The sequence below is a fragment of the Leptonychotes weddellii genome, chromosome 3, assembly GCF_054177405.1.
Source record: "Leptonychotes weddellii isolate Sample4059 chromosome 3, ASM5417740v2, whole genome shotgun sequence".
In the NCBI taxonomy this organism is placed as follows: Eukaryota; Metazoa; Chordata; class Mammalia; order Carnivora; family Phocidae; genus Leptonychotes; species Leptonychotes weddellii.
Genome location: NC_138371.1, coordinates 21,149,128 through 21,160,628, shown reverse-complemented (window position 1 = coordinate 21,160,628; position 11,501 = coordinate 21,149,128). Strand labels below are relative to the sequence as shown.

The following is an 11,501-nucleotide window of genomic DNA, read 5'->3' as shown; positions in this document are numbered from 1 at the left end:
CCTACAGGTTGGGAGAAGATATTTGCAAATGACATAGCTGATAAATGGTTAGTCCAAAATATATATAGAACTTATACAATTCAACACCCCAAAAATGAATAATCCAATTAAAAAATGGACAGAAGAGGTGAATAGACATTTTACCAAAGAAGAAATTTCATTTACTATTTGTATTTTAGTAATGTAGGTATTAAAATATCTGTTTTAAAGAAAAAGAAACTAAAGCTCAAAGAGCTGTAGAACATGACACATATTACATCTAAAAGCTAAGAAAAAGAACAGCCAACAGCCAATGTAATACACACACACAAAATCAAAGTAAGCATTAATTGTTCAGAGAGACCTTCCTTCCTGGCTCTCTTACGCTCCTTCATATCTTGTTGGGTGTGCAAAGCCCTGACCACTCTTTACCCAGGCCATTTCTCAGGCAAGTGTTTACAGAAGAAACTTGAGGGTATGAGGTAATGTCTCCTTTGGAACAAAGAGCAGGCTTTCTACAAAAGCATCAGATTCCCTAAGTTCAGAGCTCCTCTCCTGTATTTTTAGTCCCTTATAACTTTTCCTTGCATTTAATGAACATCGAGGATATGTTTGATGTGAGTCATCAAGGACAAAGAGTAAGTTATTAAAATAATAGATACATGAAATGAGGGAGTATTATGACTAATTGTGACCCTTGGTTATTCTAAAAAACATAACAAAACTAAGCAATTAACTCAATAGAAAAAACATCTATTTCTTGGCGTCCACTTTGTGCCTGGTAAGTTCTTAATTCTTTATATTTTGCCCCTTGCAACAATGCTTTGTGGTAGATTATGTTATTATACTCATTTTACAAATGAGGAAATTGAGGCTAGAGGCAGTAAGTGGTTTGCCCAAGGTTTCCTAACTAGTAAGTGTTGGAACCAGGCTCTGAATGCAGCCTCTCTGATTCCAACACCCAGGCTCTCAATCACCTCATTAGGAAATTACCAGTATTATTTTTTTGATAATAAATGGGAGCTTTTATAATGAATTGCTCTTTGGCATCCAGTTTTCTTTTTTTTTTTTTAGTTTAAATTCAGTTAGCCAACACATAGTACATCATTAGTTTCAGATGTAAAGTTCAGTAATTCATCAGTTACCTATAACACCCAGTACTCATCACATCACGTGCCCTCTTTAATGTCCATCACCCAGTTATCTCCCCTCCAGGAACCCTGTTTGTTTCCTACAGTTAAGAGTCTCTCATGGTTTTTCTCCTTCTCTGATGACTTCCCATTCAGTTTTCCCTCCCTTCCCCTAGGATCCTCTGTGCTGTTTCTTATATTCCACATATGGCATCCAGTTTCCATCAAGAAACACAGAATGGAAAAGAATCTGCAAAGAAAAAGGCCCAGCAGATGCGTCCTATATATACACAATACAAAACTGAGGAAGAGTCTGTCATTGCAAAAGGAGTGCACATGATTGGGCAAATATCATTTATAACACATTGTGTTAGGACCATTTGTAGCTCATAGTTCTTATGAAGTGTCTTTCTCTTCACAAGTCAACACTACAAATACTCTTCCAAGCCCCAGTGTATGAAATCGAAGTCAAAACAGATGTCCAGATAAATATTTTAAAGGAGCCCAAGAAGGAAATCGACTAAGGTGACTTCCCTAGGTCTTTATTGCTACGCGACTGAGGTTAGTTCCCCTGAGTCAGTCTCTCAATAATGATTTCTATAAATTTTTTTTTTTCCTCCTGGCTCTGAGGTTCTTTCTCTTTTCCAGGAGTCTTCCCTGGGGTCACCTGGGGGTCTCCACATATCTAAAATTAAGGGGCTGATGATGGGCATGTAAGAACCAGGAGAAAGACAACTTAGGGAAGAAAATGAAGTGAGAAAGAAATGCTAGGGTCGAAACGGACAAAAAAAGAAAAAAAAAAAAAAAAACCCAAGCTGGTTCGGCAAGAAAATGTATATGTAATCCAAGCCAACTGTTTCTTGCTTCTCCTCTCATCCACTCCAGGAACTGCGTCCCAGGATAACTAGGCAACGACGTTGCCGTGGTAACTTGTGAAGGTCAGAGGGCACCAACGCTTCTAGGGCGGGGGCAGCCCTTCGAGCGCGGAGCTTGCCTGGTGGGAGCAGTGAGGGAGTGTCAGACTCTCGCGAGAGCTGCGTACAGTTGCTGGCAAGCGTCTTCGCGTTTGCTCTCAGGGAGGGATTAGGCTGTCCGGGGGCGGGGACGGGGAGCACCTCAGATGGCGGCTAAGCAAGGGACCCCCGCCTCCGCTCTGCGGGTGCTGGAAGAAGCGTTGGGAATGGATTTGACGGCTGCTGGGGACACCGCAGAGGCGGTGGCCGCCGAGGGCGCTTACTACCTGGAGCGTATCCTTACATGTAGCCGCGGCCTCCAGGCACTCCCCTTGGTAACGGGTTTGGGGGCGAGGGCGCGGGCTTCCCATCTGGGGTGCCCTACGCGGTTTGTGGCCTCCCAGCCGGCAAGACCCCTGTTGGACCTCAAGGTGGCGTCTCCGCCGCCGTGTTCCCCTGATAGCTACCCGCTGAAAAGACTTTGCCTTTTAGGAGTGTTAGGCTGCTGTGTTCCTGTTGGAAGAACCTTTGGGAATCTCGTACTTAGTAACCACTCTGCAAACTTTGGGTGGAAGTTTTATGTTAAGGTGGTACAACAAATTGATTCAACCCTCCTTTCGCTTATAAGCTCCCAGCCTTCAGAATACCGTGGGAATCAATTCAGGAAAGTTAGGAGACAGGGAAAGACCTCTCTGCCTTTGGGCTTTAACGAGCTGAACCTCAGGGTATTCAGCCTGTGATTCTGTAGATGCTTCAGTTGTCCAGTGCTTAAATGATTTGTTTTGTAAGCATCAACTTTCTAGGTAGTTTCATTTTTGGCTATTTAATAATTAACAATTATTACATTTTTATTTTAAAGCCACTAAATGATGACCTGGTGAGCTGAAAAAGGCTCAGAGATGTTAGGAAGAAATCAGACAGTGATGAACAATTATCCATGGAAATATGAGAAAAATGGAATAGCAATATGTGAATAATTAGATTCACTATTTCTTGGTAGGGCTTTTGAGCTCACCCCCTCTAGGCATTTACACTTAATTGTACTGGAGAGATCGGAGAGTTCATGAGAAAAAGATACCTACTTTTTTCAGGCTGGTAGGAGAGAGACGATTATATGTTTTATTCTTAAAGCTATCAAGGAAACTCTAAAATCTACCTTATTTTTTGTCCAACTATGAATCCCCCAGTTTTAAGTCAAGACTTCAGAGATCTAACAGTGATTCATTTTGTGGGCTTTGGCAAACTTTCACCCGTCCTGACTCAGGCTCTGTACATATCAGTGCTTCAGGGAGCTTTGAAGAACTTAGTTGGAAAGATCAAAGAAAATATGTAGTATTTTATTCAATGCAAACATTTTTATAGGAATATAAGTTTGAGTAGTTCAAAATCAATTTAAATGAACTTTGTGGCTGCCTTAGTGTCTTAGATGAGGCTTTATACTCTTCATAGCTCTAAATAGCTGCCTTTTCCAGTAATAATCCTTTTTAAATTCAGATATGAGTCAACAATTCTTTCAGAACTTACTTACATCAAGTATAAAGTTATCTAGTGTCCCTGGTAGTGAATAGTAACCACGCATCTTATTTTTGTCTACATTAAGATGATTCCTGTAACACATAGATTAATTGTTAATATGAGACAAACACACTAAGTTAACTTTTTTGCAAGTTGTGGGACTTCAATATAGCACAGCTTTTAGGTTTACTTAATTTTCAGGGAGATTGCTGAGTCACAACTGCCGATATATAGCAGTTTGCACAAAACCTGTCTTACAAAGAATTTTCAAAATAATCACATTTGTAAATATAAGCAACTCTAACTTCTTAGAATTTTATTATCCAATTTCTGAATTATCTGACCCCTTTGCCTTTCTTCCATCTTTCTTTAGTTGGCTAATATTTTGAGTTTCAACCAAAGGGTAACCAAGGGATAGCAAAACTACATATTTTGCCAATTTTCCTGCATTCAGTATTTAGGTAAGATGTTTAGTCATGAGAGAGGCTTTAACTCTTAGTTAAAATGAAGTTTGAGGATTACTTTAGAATACCAATTATCCCTGTATCCCTGGGCTCTCTAAACATGCATAATTAAGAGTTGACTGTATAATGTTATTTGACATTGTTTCTTAAGGCAATTATGATAGTTGCTGAAGTGAGACTTTCTTGAGTTTAAAGTCTTTAGCTCTCAGGTAATTTAATTGAGCTATCGCAGTGGATAAATAAAAGTTATAATATGCACACATGAATCAGAAATCTGATGTTCTCTACTTTGCACATATACTTAATCACTTCTAATCTACTGCGTTTGGTCTTGGGCTTCCCTTATTTATGACTGAACAGATGCTCTGTAGAACACTAGACAACAAGATATCAATATTAAGTCTTTGAAAGAGGTTGACTCTTAATTCTGCAGGAAGTCACCCTTTTCTTTGCTGTTAAACATTTGAACATAAAGAACATGTACAGACTAATAGGACCCAAACCAGAAACAGCCAGGATCCACCATGAGGGGGATGGTTTCATTAGTAAAGGCCTCATTATGAATTTAGAAAATGTGTTCAGGAAAAAGAATTCTTAACCCTGCAACATCCCTTCTTTGTAACCTACTATCTGTAAAGGTAGGAGTTATCTGTTTCTCTTCTGAAGCAGTTCAGGATACCTTTGCTTTTATGTTTTAAACTTCCAGGAGGCAAGATACAAACACACATGTATGTAGTTCCTTTCCTAGCTATCTCCAGAGCCTTTAAGAAATATATTTACAGAGTATATGAGTTCTCTGGAGAACTCTTCATTAGAAAGATATTTGCAACATTGTAAAATATAAGGCTAGGTTTTAACTATGTGTTTGTAAAGGGTCAAGTGTTTGTAAAGGTTGGTTGTCCTTTGTGAATGATTTCTATATTAGAAATCAGTACTACTTGGGTAAGGTTTTCAGTTGCAGTAGGAACTGCAGTTAATGTGTGGCTGTGGACATTTGGGAATGCTCAGTCTAACTGGGTGATGCAGGCTGGAATGAATTGTACTAAGAAAGCTAATTCTTAATTGATTTGGTTGCTATTTGTCGAAAGACTTGTTCAAGGAAGAATAATGGACTACGTGGACTCTAGGACTCAAGGGCCCCCCGCAAAGTATTGTTTTTATTATATACCTCGTTTTACACTGATTCTCTGTTCCCCTAACTAGATTTTGATTATTTTATCTTTCAAGGCATTCCAACATTAAGAATTTGGCTAATTAGATCATGGACATAAGTTTGCTGGCCACTGAAAAGGCCTCCTTTGGCCCCAACAGCAATTCCTGAGGGTTGAGTGAGTTTAAGCCAGTCCTTTGAAGCTAATCAACTCTGGATGCAGTCCCAAAGTCAATTGTTTATGAAAATGCAAAATTAAAGATTCCACTAGTCCCTTGAAATATGGTGATCATACTCAGATAGCCCATGTAATAAGATGCATGCTTGTTTTCTTAAAATGACATCCTAGACAATCTTTCATTGCAATAGTAGTGTTCACTAATCACTTTGTTTAATTAAAATTGAATTTTTGTCAGGCACCTGGGTGGCTCAGTCGGTTTAGCGTCTGCCTTTGGCTTGGGTCATGATCTTGGGGTCCTGGGATCGAGCCCCTCGTCGGGCTCTCCACTCAGTGGGGAGCCTGCTTCCCCCTCTCTCTCTGCCTGCCTCTCTGCCTGCTTGTGATCTCTCTCTGTCAAATAAATAAATAAAATCTTTAAAAAATTGAATTTTTGTCATTTAAAATTCTATTTATTATTTTTAACATTTAGTGATTTTTTTCCCCATGTTATATTACTTCTCTGGAATGTTTATAGTATCACGTGAGAAGATATTTTTAAAAGCCTTAATAATCATTATGTACTCAGGTCATCTATTTCTTATTATCATTGGAAAAATGAATTTGCCCCTGGTGCTTAGTTGCAGCCTACATATATTCAAATAAAAGGATAGACAGTCTGAATGTAGAATCTAGACCAAAAAACATGTTACTGAACCCGGGGTGCTGAATTTTACCTGCATGAAAGAAAAAATTGTATTTTGTTGTGTGTCCTCTAGTCTAGGCAAACTTTAATGTGCATATGAATCAAAGAATATGGATGTTTAAAAGAAGACTCTAATTCAGTAAGTCCCAGTCAGGGCTGAGACTCTGCATTGCTAACAAGCTCCCAGGGGCTGCAGGTGCTGCTGGTCTAAGGAATATAATTGAAATAACAAGACTGTAGGCGAGTTTCTTAACTACCAGCCTTTATATTTTCAGATAAGAGGTATAATATGTAGAGCTCATATCTTTGGATCTCCTGGCTTAGAAGTTGGAAGAACTTAAACCACCACCCACTATGAGAACAATGAGACTTGAAACTTGAAACTTGAAAAAACTTGAAAAAACCTTTGAAAAAAGGTTATTTTCCAGCTTCTGAGGCCGAAGATGGCAGTGGTGTCTGGGGCAGGAGTAGTCAATAAATTTCCACTCTTGCGGAGTCTGTTGAATTGATAGTGACTCTCTGGTATGTGGTGTTAATAAAAGTTCTGAAACCTCCTGAAGACTTAGTGGGAAAGACTGCAGAAAACAGACGATGGGGGAAGTGGAAGCAAGTATGCCAGTTATTTGCCATCTCTGGTATATATTATTCAGTTAACTTCCATTATTGAAACTGGCATTCCTAAGAAAGGGAACCCTGACTGTGATGTTTGCTATTTACAGTACTTTTATTTCAACTTAGTAATTGTAAAATGTTGATTATGGAGGATCCAGGCTAGATTTTAGATCGCCTCTGTGTGTATCGGCTCTGAAGTGATGGCAAGATTAGAGAGCGATTTCTGTCTATAGTAGCTTTGGGAAATCATGTAAAGTATAATTAGCTATATGTTTCACTCCAGTTCTTTATAAAGATGCTGCTGCTGGCAGTGATCACTACCTCCAGTGTAGCAGTGGAAGAGACCAGTGTGTGAGGAACTTTGTATGGTGCTCACATCTGAAAATTGCTCATAGCTTCCTGTCTCTGGTCCATTTGCAGAACCTTGTTTGTGACCCCGATGTATCAACTGTGACCTCAAGCTCGGCTCCATTACGCCAGCTGAAATGCTTCTCTGAGGCTTCTTGCAGTTGTGTCTTCTGTGGTGCTGTGATAGATCTAGAGTTTCCTGGCAGTTTCAGTGTGGATGTATATTGGCCTATTTTCTGATAGGATCTACGGGGTCAGGAAATGGTACAAATTCTGCTAGTGCAGAACCTACCAATTAGTTCACCCATGGTGACCAAGTGCCAGGGAACGGATTCATTGTATGCAAAATCACAATCCTGCTTTCTTCCAGAGCAAGTGGAGATGTGGAGTGAGACCCTTGGTCTGAGTGTAGGCTCTGACTCAAGGATAAGGAAGCTGGCCTAGAAGCGGGTGCTGCTATGGGCTGTAGCTGCAGGTCAGGCAGAAAGGGGAATCACAGACTGTACCCTGGGCAAGGGCAAACTAGAAAACCAGGCACAGTTTTAGATGTCAAGTTAACCTCAAACAGGCTGAAAGGCAATAACTATATCTGAAGGGAATAGAAAGGATGGAAAAAATGAATTTTGGAAATGGAGTTCAACAATGTTCTTTGAAGGAATAGTAGGCAGATAATAAGAAGGGAGTTTTATAAGGGCTCAGAATCAGGTTGGCATTAGCAAACTGATTTTAAGCCAGAATTCTGGCTTATTCTGCAATGGAAAAAAATCACTTTGCCTGAGAACTGGGACCAGCTTAATTGTATGGACGTTTCCTGGAGAATAGGATCACCCAAGAGATTAGATTACACATGAGAAAGTTGTCCAGTAAAAGTAGAATGAGAGTGCAAACAACGAATCATGGAACACTACATCAAAAACTAATGATGTAATGTATGGTCATTAACATAACATAATAAAAAAAAGTGAAAAAAAAAAGAGAGTGAAGGGTTTTTATCATTCAGGCAATTCTTGGTCAATTGCTTATTCCTGTGCTGGCAACACTGCTTTAGAGCAGTGCTTTCCAACCTTTTTTACACATAGTGTTCATCAGATCTTGCTTCACTCAGTCTTTCTGGCTGTCCCAAGGGCCAAGGGAATCAATATCTGTATACTCCACAGTGTTCTCTTTATGAGAACTGAAGAGTGTAATTTCTCTCAGGCTTCAGAACCAGAAATTGGTGTACATCTGCTGAGAAACTCATCTGTTTTCATTGGATGGAGACTGAATTGGTATCTGATTACATTCCCCTCTTTACCGTGACTGCTGGGAAGCTTTGGGTCAAACCTGTGGCTTATGTTTGACAAAGTTCATGAGACTTTATGGCATGTACTGCAGCTTTACCTTTGTTGTATTTCTCTTCTTTTTCTTTCTCTTTTAATTTTCATATTTACTTATTTTTATATTTTGTACTATATGTGTATTTGTAAACTGCCGTACAGTCGTTTGGGGATTCACCTGTGCATTTGTCCATGTGTTGTTAGCCAGCTAAGCCAGATAGACAGATGCATACAAACATACTTGCCAAAGTACATTTATTTCTTCAGTAACACTGCAACATCACATTTCAACTCAGTTGCTCCTGGGAAGATTTTCTGTACAAATCATTTTTGTGGATACTGAAAATACCAAATAAGGAAAATAGTGGTTCCTATTTTGGATGTCTGTCCTCTTCCTGACCTTTTGTCTCATTAATCTATTGCCCTTGGCTGATTTTATCTTTGGGTCTGTAGCCCTGTAGCTCTTTTATACCTCTCCCTCCTTTAGGGTCTTCAAATTGAGCTATGGAAATGATTTGATTTAGCTGTTGGTAATATAACACTTGAGAGTTTGGAAAATAAGTGAGGGTTCATTGCCTAGGATTTTGGTAGAATTGCACATTCTTTTTGTGTCACTGTAGAACAGTGTAGAAACTGTAGAAATATGATATTGTAGAAAATTCCTGATCTTTTTATTCCAGAAACTTGTCTTTGTCACTAATAGGTATATGATTTTTGGCAAATTTCTTAATCTCCCTCTTTCATTTTCTTTCTTTTTTTTTAGATTTAGAAATGACTGTATCTGTGTTATTCAGTCTCACAGATTGTTGTGAGAATAAATATGATAGTGATCCATATGACAATACTTTTTAAGCTTTATAAAATGATATTTTTTCATTCTTTTTGATTTTGGGGAAACAGAATATATTATTAGGGTTTGAAGCTGTTGCCTCAAGTATTTTCTGGGTAGCAGTATGGCAAGTTTGATATTTGCAAAGCTTTGAGGACAAATCACTTTTATCTTCTATATATTGCCATGTTTAACAACCTATGCTTTGATGTTTCTTCCTCATGTTAATCTTATCAGTTGGCTTATTTACAATTTTAAAGTCTATCCAAATGATTTTAGTATATTTACTTCTTGTAAAATTTATTATGGTATGAGCAGTGATGATGGATGGCATTGCTTTTCTGGAGACTTAAAGACAAGTGATTTCTTACAAAATCAAGTTTTAGTAACTGTCATGCAGAAGAGGGCATTCCTTTCCGTAAAAGAAGAGACCGATTTCCTGTAGCTAAACCTCAGGAAATTTTATCTAATTAAGTGAAATGTATCAGAAAAATATATATTTAGAAAGGAGGAAGATTTAGAATGTATTTTATTAATCCATTCATCTTAATGCATGGGGGAACTGGGCCATGAGAGACTTAATGAGACTTCTCCATAGGTACTCATGTCTTTCTAGAAAAGGAAAATAATAACAAATACTTGCATAGCATTAACTATAAGCCAGGCACCATTCTAAATGATTTACTTACGTTAACTCTTCTAATGCTCCTGAAACCCCTTAAGGTATTATGACAGCCAGCTTTCAAAATGATGCCCGGTGATCTCCACATCCTGGTTCTCATGCTCCTGTATAGTTCCCTTATGTATTGAAGAGGGTTGACTTACGTAACCAATAGGATAGTGAATAAATGATGATGTGTGACTTGGTCATAAAAGATATTGTGGCTTCCACTTTGTTTTCTTGTATTTCTTATTCTGGGGGTAGCTAGCCACTATATCTTGAGAATGCTTAAGAGGCTTATAGAGAAACCCACATGGGAAGGAATTGAAACCTTCAGCCAACAATGTTAGAGCCATCTTTGAAATGGATCCTCTTCCCTCAGTTGAGCCTTCAGAAGACTGCAGCCTTGGCTGCCATCTTGACTGAGGCCTCAAGAGAGACCCCAGATCAAAATACACAAGCTAAGTCGCTACTGAATTCTTGACCATGGATACCATGAGATAATGGATGCTTATTGTTAAGCCTTAAGTTTTGGGGAGTTGGTTATGCAACAGTAATAAAAAGTACAGATTTTGGTACCTGAAAAGTGGTGAAAGCTAAAATATCTTGAACAGACTATTAGTGGAAGCCTCATGGTCTCTCAGAAGACTGCTGGCAAGGAATTGAAGGAGAGTGAGGTGAGGCCAATGCTATTGGAAAGTGTTCCATAGCAGTAATTAAGTAATATAGGTAGTTACTCAGTCCTGGTACCAGTATGGGTAAGTTCAAAGTTATAGGATCAGCTGCAGGTATGCAACTTTTTATTTCTGGAGTAGTTTAATCTACCACAGTAGTTTTTAATTAGTCATTTAATTAGTTATTTTAATTAGCTGTTTAATTAGTTAAATTAACTAGTTATTTTTTTGAGCTTAAATTAGTTTTCACCATATTTTTGGGAGATACACTCTTGTTTGACGGTGTCAGGTTCCTAAGGATTGGTCATAACTGAACTAGGCTTAAATGTCTCCTCAAGTGGATAAAGCAAACAGTGAAGACTTACAGCTTATGATGGAGCTGAGTAACAAGACTGCCTAACCTATCTTTTAGAGGTTTAGAACTGTGTGCAAGATAATTGGCAAACACTTCAAGTGTTTACATAGTTATAGAAAACGAACATGGAATAACGAGAGGTTTAGGTATAGTGTCGTGAAACCTAACTTCTAGGGTTGATTCCCAACTGTGTTACATCCTAGCTGTGTGACCCTGTGCCTGTGAGTCCTGATCTACAAAATGGAGATGATAATAGCTTGTAGGTAGGATGAAGATGAAATGAGTTGATTCATCATGTAAAGCCCTTAAGGACAGTGCCTGGCTTTTATTAAATACTTTGTAAGTAATATCAGTTCATACTACAAATAGCATAAGTTGTTATATAAGCTTTTAGTTAGCTCTTGGAAGAGGATTTCTCATAACCAGCAGCAAGATGAAAGCTAGGCTAATCTCATCTTTGATTTTCATAACCATTACTGTATGTTAAAGTATTTAATTTCATACATTTTGAACTTGGCATAGTCATGTGTGTACATTAGGAAAAAAATGTAAACCTACCAGCCAACAAAATAATGTTATTGGTGTGTGTTGTGATTTCTTTCAAAATTAAATGCTATCTTGAAGTTTTCATTTGTAATTGAAGTAACTTGTA

The 11,501-nt window shown here is 38.3% G+C and overlaps 1 protein-coding gene across 11 annotated transcripts in view; it reads left to right on the top strand.

Moving 5' to 3' along the window:
• Positions 1–2,160: 2,160 nt before the first annotated feature.
• The window catches only part of SPAG16 (sperm associated antigen 16), a 127,133-nt gene continuing 117,792 nt past the window's right edge, over positions 2,161–11,501 (top strand). For 3 of the 11 annotated variants that reach the window (XM_081813672.1, XM_081813669.1, XM_006745086.3), the window contains exon 1: positions 2,165–2,356. In XM_081813672.1, coding sequence (XP_081669798.1) covers positions 2,230–2,356 — 127 coding nt within the window. In that variant the 5' untranslated portion in view covers positions 2,165–2,229. Of the gene's footprint in view, positions 11,113–11,501 lie in introns of all 11 variants that reach the window. The other 8 variants (XM_081813673.1, XM_081813680.1, XM_081813675.1 and 5 more) reach the window with 5 other exon arrangements.